The following is a 19422-nucleotide window of genomic DNA, read 5'->3' as shown; positions in this document are numbered from 1 at the left end:
GCACAATGGGAATGACACATTGTCTCTCTAGGTACAAGAGTCCTAGAAACCCCGGTTCCTTCCCACAATGCCTTTCTTCTCTGCTTCCACAGGTGACTACTCAGTGACCGCAGAGGCCGTCAACAAATACGATCGAGTGGAGCGGGTGGCCAAAGTCCGTGCGGTCTGCCCCATAGCTTCCGTGACCATTGTGGTGACTCCAGCCTCCCCGCTGGTGAACGAGGTGACCAAGTTCAAGGCATTACCCCGCCCTTCCCCCTACGGCGTTGTTTACTCCTGGAACTTCAGTGATGGCTCTCCCACGCAGGAGGGAGTGAATTCGCTGGTGCACCACCGCTTTGAGAAGAGCGGGGTTTACAACGTGATGCTGCGGGCCAACAACAGCCTCAGTGAGGTGCCGTCTGACGTGGCTGTGATGGTCAGTGAAGGTGTCACGGGTCTCCGCGTGGTGGCCAGCGGACCTACTGAGCTGGGTTCAGCCACAGTTGTCAATGCCGTGTTGGCCTCTGGCACAGATGTCCTGTGGACTTTTAACATGGGGGACGGGTTCGTTTACAGCAACCTGAATCTAAGCTTCGTCTCTCACACCTTCGCCAAAGAAGGCAACTACACGGTGACGGTGATGGCTCACAATGCCGCCACCTCTGCCCGTGTCTCCACCATTGCAGAGGTTTACCGGCTTCAGATCACCAACATCCTAGCACCCATCTGTCTCTCCAGTGGGGAACCGACTTCCTTCCAAGCAGTGGTAACGGGGCCGAGCGAAGGAGTTCAGTTCTGCTGGGATTTCCAAGATGGCAACCCCCCTTCTGTTGGGGACGGGGACCCCACAGTCTTTCACAGCTACCCAGCAGCGGGGAGCTACGAGCTGAACCTGACTGTTCGTGGCACAGTAAGCACCACCTCTCGCCAACTGGCCATCTGCGTAGAGGATCGGATCCGCTCGGTTAAGCTGACGGCACCGACGCTGGTTTTAGCTTTAGGGGAACCCACGTGCTTCCAGGCTGAAGTGGTTCCAGTGCCAGACCCCCAACACCAATATCAATACCACTGGGATTTTGGTGTTGGTGAGGACCCAGTGACCTCAGGGTCTCCAGAAATCACATTCACCTACCTGGAGGGAGGATCGTACCGGGTGACGGTCACTGTGTGGAACACGGTGAGCTGGAAAAATGCCTCAGCAGATATCTTGGCTCAGAGGGTGATTGGCACCATCTCCATTCTCCACAGCGGTGAAACGGAGAGCTTTCTGGCACTGGGCACCTCCTACCTCTTTACAGCTGAGGTCCCCTGGGACAGTGTGGCCACCTTCCTGTGGAACTTTGGAGACCATTCTCCCTCACAGGTAGGTCAGAGCGCCTCCCACACCTACCACACAGCTGGAGACATCACCGTCACCGTGACTGGAGAAAACCAGGTCAGCCGTAGAAACGCCTCGCTTGACATTACGGTCCTGGCCCCAGTGCGGCTGCTGGCTTTGAGCACTGAGCAGCCAGTCTGTGAAGTCAGGCAGGAGGTCACCTTCCACGCCTCTCTGGTGGCAGGAGACCAGGTGCACTACCTCTGGGCTATTGGAGAGCCACGTGGCTTTCAGAAGGGGGCCACCACTTTCTCTCACGCCTTCCCTGCCGCCGGCGTCTTCGTGGTTTTTGTCGCAGCTGAGAATGCAGTGAGCACGGAGAAGGCGAACATCACTATTGAGGTCCAGGAGCGAGCCCAGGGGGTTCAGATCCACAGCGGGAACGTGGTGCAGGGCAGGTACCTGGCATCTGCCGAGCCCTTTATGCTGACCGCCGAAGTTACCCAGGGCTCCAACCTCACCTTCCGCTGGGTGATTTCTCTAGGGCTGCGCCGAGTGTTCACCGCAACGGGACAGTCGCTCACGTACTGTTACAATGCTAGTGGGGAGCTGCTGGTGGAGGTGAGAGCTGGGAACATGCTGGGAGAGGCGTCTGCTGGCCTTGCCCTGCAGGTGGTGGAGAGAGCCTGCGGTGTGAAGGTCCGGGCAGCCAGCGACAGCGTGGCTGTGGGAAAGCCAGTGAACCTGTCTGTCTCTGTGGCCTCTGGGACTGATTTGCTCTATTCCTGGCACACAGAGGAAAATGCCCAGCCCCTGCTCACCAACTCCTCTTCTCTGTCCTATGTTTACTCCACCCTGGGCTCCAAGCTGGTGTTCGTCACCGTCTTCAACATCCTTGGTTCTAGCAACGGCTCCACAGAGCTGAGAGTCCAGGAGCCCGTTTCCAGGGCGAGCTTCACGGTGGAAGGACGCTCTCCCCCCTTCTTCTTGATGTCAGACACCTCTAGGCAGCTCTGGGGCTCGGTGGCTGCAGGCTCTGATGTCGCGTGGGAGTGGCAGCTGCGGGGGAAGGAGAAGCAGCAGCTCTTCCGTGGACAGAACGTCTCCTGCGAATTCAGTGTGGCTGGAGTCTACCAGGTGGACCTCCGAGCCTGGAACGATGTCAGCGAGGACACAGTCCAGCATCCCGTGGCCGTCCAAGACCCCGTGGCTGGGCTGGCAGTGGAAGTGGACAGGCAGGACGTGTGCACCGACGACAGGGTAGTCTTCATGCTGCACACCCAGAGGGGCACGAATGTGAGCTTTGCTCTCACTGTCCCCTCTTTGGGGCTCAGCCTGGATGTCCACGGAGGAATGCATCACTTCTCTTTCCCGGTGGCGGGTTCTCATCGGGTGCTGGCGTCGGCCTCCAACAACGTCAGTGTGCAGCTAGCCTCCGTTGTGGTGCAGGTGCTGGAGAAGGTTCGGGGGCTGCACATCCTCAATTGCTGCCCGGCTGTCGTGGAGTCCAACAAGGAGCTGGCGCTCACGGCCCAGGTGCGAGCCGGGGAGAATGTCACCTTCTTCTGGATCTTTCACCTCCCTGGGCACCCTGCCTATGAAGCAGCAGGCCAGCAGGTTGGGTACGTGCCACCCGGAGCAGGTAACCTGACCATTCACGTAGAGGCCAGTAATCCGTTCTGTGCCGCGTCTCTGACGGTGACCGTGGCCCTGCAGGTGCCCATAGAGGCAGCCACCTTGTCCAGCAATGGGACTGGGGCTTTCCTCAATCAGACGGTGGCATTTGACGTGGCGGTCATGGGTGGCAGCGATCTCCGCTCCGAGTGGAAGTTCGGGGATTCAGAGGAGACATTTGCCGGCGGCGGGGACGAGAGGATGTTTCACCGTTATGGCCATGCTGGGGATTTCTTAGTGGAGGTGAAGATCTACAATGAGGTCAGCTTTGTCCTGGTGCAGACGACGGTCACCGTGCGGGAGCTGGGGTGTGACAGCCCCATGGTGAGGCTGGTGGAGCCGCCCTCCTCTGTCCCCAGATCCCGCACCAGCTACTTCGAGGCCAGCATAGACCTGAAGGGCTGCACGGCCTACAAGGCCCTGTATCTCTGGGAGGTGTTCAGCAGCGCCAGCTGCGAGCAGCTGGCTGAGACCGACCAGGTGCCCCTGCAGCACGCGGACCTGCTCACCCCGTCACTCACGCTCCCCAAGCTCTCACTGGACATCGGCACCCACTGCCTGCGCTTCACTGCCTCTCTCCAGCACACCCCTCTGGCCTGGACGCTTTCCCTGCTCATCACGGTCATCCCCACCAAGTTGGTTCCCGTCATCCGAGGCGGGTCGTGGAGGAGCTGGTCTGCCCACCTGGACCTGGTTCTGGATGGCAGTGGGTCGTACGACCCCGACGTGGGGACGGACACAGACCCCTCCCTGGAATATCACTGGGGCTGTGAGGTAACAAAGGGAACCCAGCAGGAGTGCCTGTCTGCACTCACCCCGGCTCGCCTGTGGGAGGGGCTGGGGCGCTGAGTGCCCTGGGGCAGAGGGGGTTGGATCAGAGTCTAGGAGAGGGCAGGTGCCGTCTTTGGAGGATGCTGTGTAATTCCAGACCCCCCACCTCAGTCCCATGCCTGCCCCCACTGATCACTCAATCTGCAGCCTGCTGTCCAGGGTCCGTCCTCCCGCTCAGGCATGGGACAGGGACAGATAGCCCAGGAGTGAGTTAACCAGATCTTTCTGTGTCTCTCCCACTCAGAATGTGTCCTCGCCCCGGTGTGCCCCACCTCGCCTGCAGGGCGGTGCCAGCATCACCGTTCCCCGCACTGCGCTCTGCAGAGGCACTGGCTATCGCTTCATTCTCACGGTGAAGAAGCCGGGGAAGGAACCAGTCTCTGTGGCCCAGATGGTGAGCTTTGAGCGGGGTGGGGAGCCCCAGGAGAGGGGTCAGTCTGGGAAGGAGGCTGAGGGACCAGACCCTCAGTCTCACTGGGCACAGAGCCAGCCCAGACAAGGAGGCAGTTGCTGCCTTCTCAGCAGGAACGTGTGGGCCGTGACCCCTCGCTAAGCCTTGGGGCAGCACAAGGAATGGGGTTATAGCTTGGAAGTGCTTGGATTGGTCCATGTGCCTTCAGTGCCGGCCAGATACCAGCCAGGATCTGTGTGGTTATGCTGACGCCCTGGCGCCTGGTGCCTGACCCCAGCCCCAGTGCGTGGGCCTTGTGTCTCCTTTGGGTGCCAGGCACCCTCACCTGTCGCCAAGGGCTCACTCCCTGTGTGCCAGGGGCTTGTCCTCTCTATTGCATTGGGACTGCTCCATTTCCACAGGGGTGTACGTCAGGGGAGGGCTGTTTTCCTGTGTGGTTTGAATCTGATCCTGCCGTCCGCCTGCAGGTTTGGATCGAGCCCGGCCAGATCCTGCCTGTGACCATCGAGTGCCGTTCTTGCAGCGCCCTGTCGAGTTATGAAATCAGCAGGAGTGTCCACGTCACTCTGGCTGGACAGTGCCAGAGCTGTGACAACAGGACCATGGTGAGACTTGCTTTGCTGGTGCATGAAAAGTCCAGTACGGAGCCACTTGTATTTTGCTCACACACCCAGCTCCTGCTGCTTGGGAGGAGGTTGGTGGTTTGACTTTAACGCGCATCCCAGTGGAGAGATCCCCGCTCTCCAAACACTGCTTTCCTGCCATCCCCACTCATACCCACAGCCTCCCAGTGCTGCTTTGAGCTTATACTTACGAGTGACTCTGCACTGACCGGAATAGCCAGCTGGGATCCTGAGGGTGGGACCTCAGCTGATCTGTGGAGCTTGAGGGAACGTGGATTCTGATTTGCAGTATTCTATCATGGGCCCCGGCCCATGAGAAAGGGGGTGTTACTGGGGAAGGGGTGCCGGGAGATGACTCAGAGAAGGTAAATCTTACAGAAGAAGGAATGGGTTGAGTGACCTGAGCAGGAGACTGGAAGGCAGGACTGCTGGGTTTTAGTCCTGACTCTCTGGGTGACCTTGGTTAAGTCATTTAACCTCTCTGTGCCTCAGTTTCCCCATATATAATTTTAGGGATGATGTTGCTTACCTGTGCCAGCGGGGTGCTGTGAGACTCCTGCATTGGGATTTGTCAGCTTTGTGAAAGGCTCGGATGACGGGCACTACAGAAGGGCCAGCCTGATTCTCTAGGCACCCCTCTTGGGCTGCTCTCTCACCATGTCCCTCTCTTTGACCCTTGCAGTACAAGTGGACGGCTCAGAGTTCAGACGGACAAAATTTGACCCTGGACCATGTGACCACCTCCACGGGGGACTCGAACCGGGACCTGGTGATCAGACAAGGGGTCCTGCGGGACGGGGTGAATTACTCTTTCACGCTGTCAGCCTCCCAGCCTGGAGGGGAGCTGCAGGGGGGATCCAGCATCACTCTGACCCCCAACAACCCGCCCAGGGGAGGGGTCTGCACCCTGACACCTGAACACAACCTCTACCTCCTGGAGACCCTGGTCTCATACCAGTGCACAGGTAACTCTGCCAGGGCATCCTCTGGGCAGCTGTGCCCCACACACGCACAGGGCAGAAGTTGGTCATTTGGACACCAAAGAGTACACAGGGCCATCGAAAAGGGAGAAGCTCCCATCCCAGTGCAATGTACATGGGAGGGTGAGAGGGATATTCAATCCCCGTCCCCCCTCCCCAGTACAAAGCCCCTCGGGGTGGGAGTAAATGGACATGCTGACAATGCACTTGGTCTGGCTAACTATGTGATGATGGCAAGGTGTGGATCTGGGTTCGGTGCATACAATAATAGATAGTCTGGTTTACAAGGGCAACGATAGACTCTCAGGACCTCGGGAGGTGACAGAGTCTCTGGGGCTGGCTGCCAGCCTTCTGCCCTCACCCATTTAAGCCAGGTGATTTTGACGTGCTCTCGGTGCTCCGTATTGCAACATATGTTAGCAATTGCTGCAGGGCCAGACGTGGCACTGGGAACACCAGGGAGGCCTGAGGCTGAGAGTCCTGCCAAGAGAGGAGGGACGAATCAGTTGGGCTGTGGGCCGGGTGATTTGGCAAGTCACGCATGCAGCCATGGCCTGAAGGAGCCCAAGAGGCAGTGACTGGGTGGGGGCCCGTGTTCTGGACTCCCACCGAAGTCACACTCGCTCTCCCTCCGTCCATGTCTCCCTTCCCTGCTCTCTCAGGCTGGGTGGATGAAGACAGCAGCCCCGGGCAGCTGATTTACATCCTGATTGCTGAACGGTGTTCCCCCGGCGGCAGGCACTGCCAGCACTTCTGCCTCTACCGAGGGATCAAATCTTCCTTCGGCACCTTCCTCCCTGCGGCCACGGGCGGCAGCCGCACTGTCAATGTCCTGGTTGAGCTGGAGGACTCGCAGGGGGCGAAGACCCTGGCCCTGAATCGGTGAGCATGGGCAGATCCAGGGTATGCACTAGGAGATGAGCCTGGTCGGTGTTCGGCACACACGTGCGTCCTGGAAGCTGAAAGATCAGAGAGGCAACCAGTGGTGTCCTTGGACTATGCTTCGAATTCGAACATGGCTCCACTGACAGGTCCAAAGCTTCCACTGTCCCCGGCTGCTGGGAGGAATGAAGCCCTTAGAACTGTCTGGGATAACTTTATTTCCTTCCTTCCAGGACCCTGACTCTTGCCATGCCGGTGCTCCCGGCGGGCTTCCCGACTGTCACCAGCTGGCTGAAGAACAAAAGCCAATCAGAACTGTGGGGTGTGGTCCAGCAGGGCAACCCCCAGGAGGTGATCCCATACTCCCTGGCCCTCATCACGGTGCTGAATCAGGTAAAGGGTTCAGCTGCGGTAGCCCCTTCTTCCCTGATACGTGCGCACACACACCTATGCACTTGACCTTCGCACGTGCGTACAAACACACGGGCGTGAACGTGCATGCACATGCCCACCCCCTCTCCCAACAGAAATGCCTCTCTCACAAGCGCTCGTGTGTGTGTGTGTGTGTGTGTGTGTGTGTGTGTGTGTGTGTGTGCTCCAGAACTCGGGCAGCCAGGGCAATGAGGAGGAGCTGAGGGACCGGATCTCCATCCGCAGCAACGTCACCGCAGCCCTGGCCTCCCTCAATATCTCCAGTGTGAAGGAAGTTGCCCAGCTGAGCGCGGCGCTGCAGCAGTGTGTGGTAGGACCTGGCTCTTACCTCTTTTCCCCTGGCCTGTCACTCCCGTGGTGGCAGACAGGCTCCTTGCTTTGAAGAAAGCCCCGTCTCATCATCCGAAGGGCCCTCCCTTTCCTCGATGTCTTCCTCCATTTTCCCATGCACCAGACTGAAAACCTGCCCCTTTGGGTGGGTGTGAATAGCCCCCTGGTCCTCCCATGCCCTGTGATCGCAAAGCCTCCAGGCTATGGGACTCTTTGTTGTGGGAACAGGGCCTCCTCTGGGACAGTTGCCTAAAGAATGGGCCAAGAGGGAATCTGGGAGCCCCGTGCTCCGCAAATGCCTCCCACTGGGGTGAAAGAGCAGGGGGCAGGAGAAGAGGAACAAGAGAGTATACGGTGATGGCTTCTGCTGCCTGGGTCAGTGGAGAGGCGGAGAGAGGCCTGGGAGACAGAGAAGTGAGCACGTCCTGTGGGCGCCCTGGTGCAGGGAGGGCGGGCTGGGTAGGGTTATAGGGACAGGGAGGGGCACTCTCTCAATGCCTCCCCGGATTAGACGGAAGAAGGGAGGAGTGGAGTGGAGTGGAGTGGAGTGGGGTGGGGAGGTTGGCAGGTCTCGGCTAGCTGTGGCGGTGAGGGAGAGTGGGAGTCAAGGGAGAGCAAAGTCTGCGGGATACGGCCGGGATGGGGGGAGAGTGAGGTGGGGACAGGGACGGCTCTAACTTTTTTGCCGCCCCAAGCAAAAAAAAAAAGAGTGCCGCTCTCCATAGCGCCACCATAACACACACCCTCAGCACTGCGACGCCACACCCCCCCCGTGGAGCGCAGCACCTCTGAACCCCCCCGCTGAACACCCCCAGCCCCCCGCGGAGCGCTGCCGAACCCCCCACACTCCCACAGAGCGTGGCACAGCCGAACACCGCCCCCGCAGAGCGCCGCGCAATGCTGCCGAACCCTCCCGCCGAGCACCGCGCTGCCAAACCCCCCTACCGCCACACACACCTCCTGCCGAGCGCTGCACCGCCAAACACCCCCACCGCCGAGCCGCGCTGCTGAACACCCCCCACCTCCCCCGCGGAGCGCCCTGTCACGCTTACATCCCCCCACCCCCTGCAGAGCGCCACTGCCGAATTCCCCCCCCCAGCGCCCCCAGCCACCGAAACAAAAACAACCCACCCCACCCCCAGCGCCGCCCAACCGACCCCCCCCCAAAAAAAACAAAAAATCCTGAGCGCCCCCCGCCACCCCAAGATTGGCCGCCCTTTACCAAGTGCTGCCCCAAGCACGTGCTTGGTCGGCTGGTGCCTGGAGCCGGCCCTGGGTGGGGAAGGCTGAGGCAGGTAGGACAGATCGCTGGAGTGTGACCCGGGGCCCCCCCTTTCCCATCCTCAGGCATTTCCAGGAGAGCTCAGCCTCGAGAGCCAGGCCAGGACCCTGGCAGCAGCCCAGAGAATGATCGAAGTCATCAGCTCGGAGACAGAGGAGGGTCACGAGACGCCCACCTCCGCCGGCAACAGCATCCTTGGGATTCTGGGTAAGCAACGAGCCACCCCAGTGTGATAGGGTGGGACTGGGGCGTGGGAGGCAGCAGAGCCGTGTCCCTGGGAGCTGCAATCCATGATTCTGCCCTCTTGCCACCGACTCCCCCAGTGTCTTGGGCAGCTCTCTGACTCGGCAGCCAGTAGCAGTGCCACAGTCTGGCTCAGTGAGTTTGGTGCTGCAGAGAACACTGCAGCCTTCTGCTCCCCGGCCTGTCGTTCTCAGCAGCCTTGCCAGGCCTGTGGTGAAGTCTGACACTGAGGGGCTCTGTGCTTCTGGTGGGGCTGTTGCCCTAACGAAGGGAGATGTGAGGACAGGAACGGGGGAAGCAGCAGGACTCTAACCGAGGGGTGTGAAATCTTTCCCAGGGAGCACGTTATCAGCACTGGACACAGCCCCCCACCCGCCTCTGTCTGGGGCCCCTGGTCTCAGCACAGCCTTGACCGCCTTCAACCTCACCCGTGCCCTGATGAAGTCCCTGATGAGGTCCCGGGTCCTGAATGAGGAGACCTTGTTGCTGTCTGTCTCGGAGATCCACACGCAGGGCAAAAGGGCCAACTCCCCCAACCTGCTGTGCCTGGTGCCCTCTGAGCAGTGTCTCTTCTCCGTGCCCAGCGCGGTGGCCAGGCAGCTGGCAGGGAGCCAGGAGGTGGTGCAGGTGCTCATGGACATCTCCGTCAACCCCTTCCCATTCAACTACTACGCCAACTCCTCCATCTCTACCCGCCTGGCGCTGCTGGAGTTCACCACTCCCAGAGGGGCGCCCATCCCAGTCTCCAACCTGTCCGGGGAGAAGGCTATCAGGCTGAGGCTGCCGACGGGGCAGCAGGAGCAGCAGAGCTCCCCTCCGACACTCATCCTCCTCCCTCCTGGGGAATCGGTCAACTTCACAGTGAGGGCCTTGGCGGGGAGCCGTGCCGAGGGGGTGCACATCCGCATTGGCATCACCGTGCAGGAGGGTGAGTCGTTAGCAGGAGACAGAGCTGCTCGTGGTTTGAGATGGGGGACAGTTCGACGCGGATTAGCACTGGGGTTCCCTCTGCCTCTTGTGTAGAGAGACCATGACCCTCAGCTACAGTGTGAGGGATAACAGGGATCTGAGGGATCGCCAGAGACTCTCCACGAGCTGCCCTTTAGGACTCATATAGATCCCATTTGTAGGCCAGCCACTAGGGGGCGACGTAGCCACAAACCCTGGAACAAGCCTGATTCCATCAGCAGAGGGCAGGGGTACACCTGTTCATGTACGCGCACACCCTCTGGTGCGTGCCGGACTGCAAATGGAGGCTACAAGTGACTCCCAGTCAGCTCAGTTCGCTGCTTTCTCCGCATCACAAACCCAGGATTCTCATCCGGGTGAAGGAAGTGACCCTTCCAGATCAGATCCCCTTCCTTGCTGCTGCGCCCTTCCGAAGCACAGATTCCCCAGGCCCAGGTAAATAAGCGCCAGACCTGGCTGAATGTTGCAAACTGGGAGTGACTGTCCATCTCCTTACAGGTTTTGACCCTAGCCAGGAGAGAGAGCCCTTGATCCGTTTCTACGGGCACTACGCTCCAGTTCCCAATGAGTTCCACTATGCCTGGAAGGAAGAAATGCTCTTTGACAGCCTGCAAGGAGGCAGCAGCAGGGAGGTCACCATCTTGCTTTCATCTCCGTGAGTGTCCATTCACCCACTGTGCTGGGACTTCCTGCAGCATTGCTGCCTGGGGTTTGAGGGCTCCGCCTGCCTTATGGGCGGGAGGAGGAATAATGGGTGTCAGTGAGAAACAGCTGACTCCTGCAGTGCCTCCCCACACAGCATCAGAGCCTGCCTTCTCAAGGGGATGAGCACAGGGGGTGCAGTGACCCAGTCCAGGGCAGCAAAGAAAATCCATTCCCTGTGCGAAAAGACACTGCTTCATTGGAGATCTTTCCCCTCCAGGAGAAGGATTAGCAGGGTATTTGGGAGCTAGGGGAGAGGGGAAGATCTGTCATTCTTAATCACTACAGGGCAACGTCCTAAGTGCACACAGCTGTGATGTCGCATTGCTTGGGTTGCACGGTGCACCCCTTTTCACTGGCTTTGTGGAGCTTGAGGACAGGGTCCTGTGCAAAGTCAGGTGTGGGGTTGGGGGAAAGGCAGATGCCCACAGTGTGGTACATTTGGGGTGTGGTGGTGGCCAGTCAGGTGCCTAGCATTGCTGCAGGGAGACATCAGCAGGGCTTGGAGGAGATGAGAGTGCTGCCGTTGGGCAGGGCTGGGGGAGCCTGGCAGCTGGATCTAGGGTGACCAGATGTCCCGATTTTATAGGGACAGTCCTGATTTTTGGGACTTTTTCTTATAAAGGCTCCTATTACCCCCCCGCCCCCACCCCCGTCCCGATTTTTCACATTTGCTGTCTGGTCACCCTAGCTGGATCAGGGGCTTTTCGCTTGGGGTTTGGAGGTGCAGGACGAGAGTCAGAAGGTTGGATCCCTGTGTTAACGTTTGCTAGCCAGGTCAGCAGGCTGGGGAGCTCACAGGCATAGCAGGCAGGGAAAGTGTGATCATAGCATGGGGTCGGTGTGGAACCCCATGCAGCCCCACACATGGAGTATGGCTGGGGCCAGCCCTGCTTGCGGGACTTGCCTGATCGTAGCCCAGTGTCCTGGCCGAACCCGGTCCTGGAGATCTACGTTGTGCCACATTCCTCCTGTAGTTTGCTTTAGATACGCTGCCCTTCACTTCCTGTCCTAAACTGTGTATCTGTCATGCTAAACAGTGGCTGCATCCCACCCCAGCGGGGGCTGCACTTCAGTGGTGTGTGAAGTCTGTAAGGGGGGACGTTGGCATCCTTTGTGTTGAGTGATGCTACGTAAGCTCACCCCATGCTGTCCCCTCTCCCATCCAGCCACAGCTTCAACGGGACGCTCCGAGACTATCACGTCAACATCACCAACCGCTTCTCCCAGGCGCCCGTCAGCGCCGCGGTCACGGTCTTTGCCAGCCTCTGCCAGTACTTCCACTTCCCCAGCATGCAGTGGAGCACAGAGGGCCTGAGGCCGACGGCCGCCACCAGCCAGAAGGAGATTGTGTGCCTGACAGAACATCTCACCGTATTCGGAGCCAGTCTCTTTGTGCCGCCTCACAGCATCCTCTTCCTACCCCCGGTAAGCCGGGCCTGGCCGTCTGGGCATGCAAGGAGATGATGGTTGGTTACTGTCCCTGTCAGTGTAATGGTGACAGCTGGCGTCTTGGCCAACACCGAGGGACCTCCAGAGCTAAAGCACTGAGCTGACGAGCCAGGCTGGGGCTGTCACAGCTCCTATGCTCTGTGGCTACAATGGGGCACATGGAACACACACGGACCAGTGATTCCATTAGCAGCAGCCTGAGACCTGCTGCATGCAGAACACCCTTCAAAGGCAGTGGGAGCTCCCAGTGCGAAGAGCCAGCGGCAGGAGTCGGGCTGTAGAAGCAGATAGTCTGGTCTCCACACTGCACACTCCATGATCAATTGAGCCTTATTGAGCGTGCTATCCCATAACTGTCTGCTCGCTCCCAGCGTGGAAGGACCTGGCTCACCTGGGTCTAGAACTGGTGTGTGTAGGGGGGTGAAATTCTCCCCTGTGCAGAGGGGACTAGGCCAAGGGCTAGACAACACCTGAGCCTACGTATGCCCTGATTTGAAGGCTTCAGGCAGACTTAAATGGTGCATAACAGGTCTTAGGCTGTGACGCCCACACCCCCGCCCCGGTGAATTTCCACACCAAAGAGAGGGACAGGGGAGATGATGAAGGGAAAGCAAGACCCCTTTGCTCAATGATCAGCGGCTGGATCCTAGCTAGGTCTGCCATGTTCGCACCCCGGGACTGAAGATAAAGACCGATTCTGTTGCCCCCAAGCTCAGGTTCAAAGTCGGTTTGGTCAGTTGGGGAATAACGAGTCTCCTATTTGACCACGTCACCTGCAGAGACGTGCATTACCAGATCTGTCTGGATAGCCCCGCCTGCTCTGGGGTCATGTTTTAGGGTCGGAGTTCCCCACTGCCCCATAGAATATCTAGGTTGGAAGGGACCTCAGGAGGTCATCTAGTCCAACCCCCTGCTCAAAGCAGGACCAATCCCCAGACAGATTTTTGCCCCAGATCCCTAAATGGCCTCCTCAAGGATTGAACTCACAACCCTGGGTTTAGCAGGCCAATGCTCAAACCACTGAGCTATCCTTCCCCCCAGGAGCTTCTGTTTCCAAGTGGTCAAAGGTAGGAACTTGGAGGAAATATTCCCTCCTGGTCCTTTGGGGTTGTTTTCCTTTTAGTGCTCCCAGCATACCAGATCTCCCTCTAACAGGGAGGGAGGATCCGCAGCTGCTCCATTCATTAATTAATCGGAAGGCGTTCAGGTGCCCAGATGCCAGGGTGATGGCCACGTTGGAATTGCTGTAATGACAATGAGGGGAGCACTGACGCTTCCTGCCTCTTGCCTCTCCACGGGTGGATGGGTGGGTAGCGGCCGATGGAGCCCCCCTCCGCTTGCTTCTACCCTCACCTGTGTTGGGGTTTCAGAGCAAGCGCGCCAGGCAGGCTCCGCTGGTGGTGATTACCTGCTGCGTGCTCTTCGCCATCTACCTGGGGATGGTGCTGATCGCCCACAAGCTGGACGACATTGACATCACCCGGGTGGGCGTTGTCCCTCGCTGCGGCCAGCCCGGACGGTACAAGTACTGGGTAATGGTGAAGACTGGCTGGAAAAGAGGATCAGGTAGAGTGGCGGATGAGAGCTAGCAGCCCATTCTGCTCCTGTCAAGGGCCAGGTTGCAGGGGGTTGGGAGGAGCTACGTGAACCCCTGGGGCAGGAGGCCCTGACCTAGAAAGCTTCTGGAGAGCAGGGTTTGCTCTGCGTGCTCCATCGTTCCAGCCCAGTTCCTCCCTCGCCCCAGGAGCGGTGGGCTGTCTCTGGAGCCAGGACGGGGTTCATTCGTGGACCTGTGTTTGGTGCCCGTAGGGGGATAGAAAGGAAAGGGGATGCCCAGGGTAGAATGAATTTGGAAACAATACATTTCCCCAATGCCTGTTTGAGTTTGCTCCTCTTTCAGGCAGCTAGACCACCGCCCCTCTCCCACCCCGTCTTCAACATCACTTCTATTGGCATCCAATGGTGTGCACTTAAAGGCCGAAACATCTATTGTGTCAGCCATTGGCAGCCGAGTTGGGCTGTGCGGGGACAAGGCTGGTGAATTCTGCTGGGGACAATAGACACAACGTCAGCTATCCCGTTACACGTCTCTTCTAGGTACCACTGCCCACGTAGGGATCAGCTTATATGGGCTGAACAAAAGTGGCTCTCGCCACCTGGACAAGGGCTGGGCCTTCCAGAGAAACAGCCAGGATATTTTCCAGGTGGAGACTGATGCAAACCTGGGAGAGATCTGGAAGATCCGCATCTGGCATGACAACACTGGTACGGCACATAGCTCAGGGGTTATGTTTCTATAAGGAAAATCTAGATCATTGGATGTCAAGTTGTTTCCGGTGCTTCCGCTGCATCACAGCTCCAGCACGCAGGTGTGACGCACTCACTGCATTGGTGAGATGGGCTTGCTGCAGGAGCACCCTGAGTGCTGGCGTAGGACTTCAGGTGCAGCGCACACCCCGGCCGTGGATTTCTCCGCATAAACTCTGCGCTGGTCTTGATCAGGAGCTGGCGTGTTCTGGGGTCAATGGGACACGTAGCCTCTGCATGTGTCATTAATGTTTCATTAGCAGTGATTAACTCTGTTAATTTTCAGACTAGCCTTTATGTCCCAGGGCGCCATTTTTCCCAAGTGACTAGAGATTTGGGGTGCCCTTAAATGAGCCTGACGTTTGGAAGAGCTGAGCACCCGCCTTCAGAAACGGAAGCCCCCTTAAGGGATCTCCAATTGGGTACCCAAAATCTCAAGTCACTGCAAAAAATCTTGGCCACCCCAACTATAAGGGGCCGGATCCTCAGCTAGTATCAATCAGTGTAGTTCTATTGACTTCAGGGGCACTGTGCTGATTTCCACCAGCTGAGGGGCCGACCCAATAAAGTTTCCTTTAAATTGAAGCCAGGCAATTCAGAGGTAAAGCTGAAATCCTTAATTTGCCTCTCTGCACCTATAATTTAACAGCGCCTGGTATAAAGAGGCGCCCCCGGTTCTCTGTTCTTTGCAAGCCATGTGCAGACCGGGGGAATTGTGAACAGTGATTAGCTTTAGCCTTGCGTTACCCCGGTTTGGTGTCTTGGAGCCGACCCATAGCATCAGGACACGTTTTTGTGTTTAGCTCCCTCACGCTTTCTCTTCCCTGGTTGTGGCCTGCACAATGTGCATCGCGAGGAATCGTCCGGTACACACATTTCAGAGCCAAATGCTTCACTTTAATGACACACACAGAAGGGTGAGAGATCAAAGGCAGCGGTGGTTTTACTAATTTGTAAGCCAGCCCATCCCTCACCAGCAGATCTACAGACACAGCTTTGGCTCAGTCCCAACAAAAGACAGTTGCAAGCTAGAACGTTAATTACAACATGTACTGTTATCTGCATGGTATATCTGCATGGTAGTAGCATCAACAACGCACTAGCTGCTGTCCCACACATATTGGGTGACATGCAGTTGCTGCTCCAAAGAACTCGCTAACTAAGTTTCCAAGTTTCAGAGTAGCAGCCGTGTTAGTCTGTATCCGCAAAAAGAACAGGAGTACTTGTGGCACCTTAGAGACAAATTTATTAGAGCATAAGCTTTCGTGGACTACAGCCCACTTCTTCGGATGCATATAGAGTGAAACATATATTGAGGAGATATATATATACACACATACAGAGAGCATGAACAGGTGGGAGTTGTCTTACTAACTCTGAGAGGCCAATTAAGTAAGAGAAAAAAAACTTTTGAAGTGATCATCAAGATAGCCCAGTACAGACAAGATCTCTATCAAGCATTCTTAAAACTACAGTACCCACCTGCTGAAGTGAAAAAACAGATTGACAGAGCCAGACGAGTACCCAGAAGTCACCTCCTACAAGACAGGCCCAACAAAGAAAATAACAGACCACCACTAGCTGTCACCTTCAGCCCCCAACTAAAACCTCTCCAGCGCATCATCAGAGATCTACAACCTATCCTGAAAGATGATCCTTTACTCTCACAGATCTTGGGGACAGACTGTCCTCGCTTACAGACAACCCCCCAACCTAAAGCAAATACTCACCAGCAACCACACATCACTGAACAAAAACACTGACCCAGGAACCTATCCTTGTAACAAAGCCCGATGCCAACTCTGTCCACATATCTATTCAAGTGACATCATCATAGGACCTAATCACATCAGCCATACCATCAGGGGCTCGTTCACCTGCACATCTACCAATGTGATATATGCCATCATGTGCCAGCAATGCCCCTCTGCCATGTACATTGGCCAAACCGGACAGTCTCTCCGCAAAAGAATTAATGGACACAAATCTGACATCAGGAATCATAATACTCAAAAACCAGTGGGAGAACACTTTAACCTGTCTGGCCATTCAATGACAGACCTGCGGGTGGCTATCTTACAACAGAAAAACTTCAAAAATAGACTCCAACGAGAGACTGCTGAGCTGGAATTGATATGCAAACTAGATACAATCAACTCAGGATTGAATAAGGACTGGGAATGGCTGAGCCATTACAAACATTGAATCTATCTCCCCTTGTAAGTATTCTCACCCTTCTTATCAAACTGTCTGTACTGGGCTATCTTGATTATCACTTCAAAAGTTTTTTTTTCTCTTACTTAATTGGCCTCTCAGAGTTAGTAAGACAACTCCCACCTGTTTATGCTCTCTGTATGTGTGTATATATATCTCCTCAATATATGTTTCACTCTATATGCATCCGAAGAAGTGGGCTGTAGTCCACGAAAGCTTATGCTCTAATAAATTTGTTAGTCTCTAAGGTGCCACAAGTACTCCTGTTCTTTTTAAGTTTCCAAGCACTTCTGAGCAATAGCTCACATAAACTAGGTTAGCCTCTGTACATCCATCCTGAGAACTAATCAGCTCCTTAGCTCCTGGATTCGAGCCCTTTGCAAAGCACGTATTGTAACAAGATGGCCATGGACTTCTGCCTCAGGTGAGAATGGGATGGAGGCTAGAGTTCTCCTCTCCATCTCCCTCCATCGGCGGATGACTGAGCAGAGAAGTGAGCAGCAAGGATGTAAATCCATTAGGAACTGTCCTGGGAACGCAGTCATTAGAAACGCAGGTGCATCATTCTCTCCTCCTCTGTGTCCCCAGGGCTGGACCCTTCCTGGTACCTGCAGCATGTCATTGTCTGGGACAGACAGACAGACCATATGTATTTCTTCCTGGTGGACGACTGGCTGTCAGTGGAAAATGAGCAAAACGAAGGACTGGTTGAAAAGGAAGTCTTGGCTGCATGTGAGTGTTGCCCCCTGGAGACAATCCAAAGCTTCCCTTAGCATTATTACTGCAGGAGCACCAGGAGGTCCTGACCCAGGTCAGGAGCCACTCTGCTTAATGCTGCGGAAACACATAGTAGGTGACAGTCCCTGTCTGACAATGTAAATAGACGAGGCAGACCCAGGGTGGGAGGGGAAATGACTTGTCCAGGGTTGCACAGCAGGTCAGCAGGGAATCTCCTGACTCCCAATCCAAAGCCCTGTCCACCAGGCCACATGCTGAATGTGATCTTGGTGGACAATGGCGATGGGTGTGAGGACACTAGGAAGGGTGGCAGGGGGCAAGGAGTGACGGTATCTTTGATAGCGCGAGTGCTGCTGGTGCCCAGACTAACTGGGAGGAGTTCTCTAAGTGATGGTGGCGATGGAGACCCCGGAGAAGACAACGGGGAAAGAACTCATGGTGGTGATCAAGCGAGAAGGAAGGTGTTGGTGATGGCAGAGGTGACAGCTAGAGGGAAATGCCCAGAGGAGGGGAAGGAGATTGGGGATAGAATCCCCGAGGAGGAAGAGAAGGGAATGCTGATCATTTGCATTATGCCGCTTCTAGGCCCACAGGAGCTGAGATGCTTCTCTCGAGTTTTCCCTGCCCAGCTGCGTCTTGGCTTTTCTGATTGGCATGTGTGGCTCTCCGTCTGGGGCCGCTCTCCCCACAGCCGCTTCACCCGGGTGCAGAGGATTACCTGCTGCGTGCTTGCTGTGTACCTCTTCCTGGCTATATGTGTGCTCTGGTATGGAGCCATCGGAGTTGAGGGCTACAGGTGGGTCCCCCTACATCTCTGTCTCTTACAGGAGGGTTTCATGCCAGTAGACAGAGAAAGAGATAGAGGGAGGGAGGGAGGGAGGGATGGAAAGTAGTGAGTGAGAGAAGGAAAAGCCACTGGGGCTGGGATTTTCAAATGATTTCAAGGGAGTTAGGCACCCAAATACCACTGGATCGCAATGAGATTTGGATGTCTTAACTCCCTTAAGCACCTTTGAAAATCCCAGCTTGAATGGTGAGATGGGTGCTGAGGAAGTATCTGATGCTTTAGACTCATGGAACTGTAGGGCTGGAAGGGACCTCGAGAGGTCATCTAATCCAGCCCCCTGTGCTGAGGCAGGACCAAGTAAACCCAGAGCATCCCTAACAGGTGTTTGTCCAACCTGTTCTTAACCTCCAGTGATGGGGATTCCACAACCTCCCTGGGAAGCTTATTCCAGAACGTAACTACTCAGAATTAGAAAGCTTTTTCTAACATCTAACCTAAACCTCCCTTGCTGCAGATTAAGCCCATTACTTCTTGTTCTATCTCCATGGACATGGAGAACAATTGATCACTGTTCTCTTTAGAACAGCCCTTCACATATTTGAAGGTTATCAGGTCCCCTCAGTCTTCTTTTCTCATGACTAAGCATGCCCAGGTGGTTTTAACCTTTCCCCATAGATCCTCAGTCTTTGTGTGATGGCTCTGCTCCCAGAGAGGCCTGTGCAGAATGTAGGCCCCTACCCAGTATGAATGTCCCAGTGTCCTGGAACACTGGAACTGTAGGGCTGGAAGGGACCTCGAGAACTCCCCATTAACACAGGACTTTTCAAGTCACCACATTGTCCTCTGGCTTTGTTTCTCTCCCGTAGTGTTCCCTTGGGAAGTCAGGTTTCAGTAACAGCAGAGAGCATTGCTGTGGGGATGGTCGTGGCTGTGGTGGTCTTCCCGATACAGCTTCTCTTCACCTTCATCTTCAGGAAAACTCGCAGTAAGGTACTACAGTAGTTACCCTCCACACACAACATCTAGTCAACCTCCTCCCCCCAGCTACATCACCCACTGAACCTGCTGCGACAACCCCACCAAGGTCCATCCGTCCCCATCCTAAGGGGCGGGAAGTTTGGCATGATCAGAATGAAGGACCTTGCATTGTCACTGCCTCTGCAGTGCCCGTTTTATGCATAAATATTGACAATACACGCCAGTATCCAGGGTTGTCAGTCAGATCCCTTTTCACCGGCACAAAATCCATGTAATAGTTTCAAGG

General features: G+C 56.1%; 1 protein-coding gene across 1 annotated transcript in view; it reads left to right on the top strand.

Moving 5' to 3' along the window:
* Positions 1-19422, top strand: part of LOC117887351 (polycystin-1-like) — a 63114-nt gene that overhangs the window by 24487 nt on the left and 19205 nt on the right. The window contains exons 16-31 of the mRNA XM_034789883.1: positions 93-3748; positions 4050-4199; positions 4685-4822; positions 5523-5805; positions 6483-6702; positions 6936-7095; positions 7304-7444; positions 8812-8953; positions 9327-9917; positions 10457-10613; positions 11830-12088; positions 13483-13678; positions 14210-14377; positions 17222-17365; positions 17957-18167; positions 19025-19148. Of these exons, the coding sequence (XP_034645774.1) occupies positions 93-3748; positions 4050-4199; positions 4685-4822; positions 5523-5805; positions 6483-6702; positions 6936-7095; positions 7304-7444; positions 8812-8953; positions 9327-9917; positions 10457-10613; positions 11830-12088; positions 13483-13678; positions 14210-14377; positions 17222-17365; positions 17957-18167; positions 19025-19148 (6740 nt within the window). The remainder of the gene's footprint in view (positions 1-92; positions 3749-4049; positions 4200-4684; positions 4823-5522; positions 5806-6482; positions 6703-6935; positions 7096-7303; positions 7445-8811; positions 8954-9326; positions 9918-10456; positions 10614-11829; positions 12089-13482; positions 13679-14209; positions 14378-17221; positions 17366-17956; positions 18168-19024; positions 19149-19422) is intronic.

Source organism: Trachemys scripta, chromosome 14, assembly GCF_013100865.1.
Source record: "Trachemys scripta elegans isolate TJP31775 chromosome 14, CAS_Tse_1.0, whole genome shotgun sequence".
Lineage (NCBI taxonomy): Eukaryota > Metazoa > Chordata > Testudines > Emydidae > Trachemys > Trachemys scripta.
This window is presented reverse-complemented; position numbering and strand designations above follow the sequence as displayed.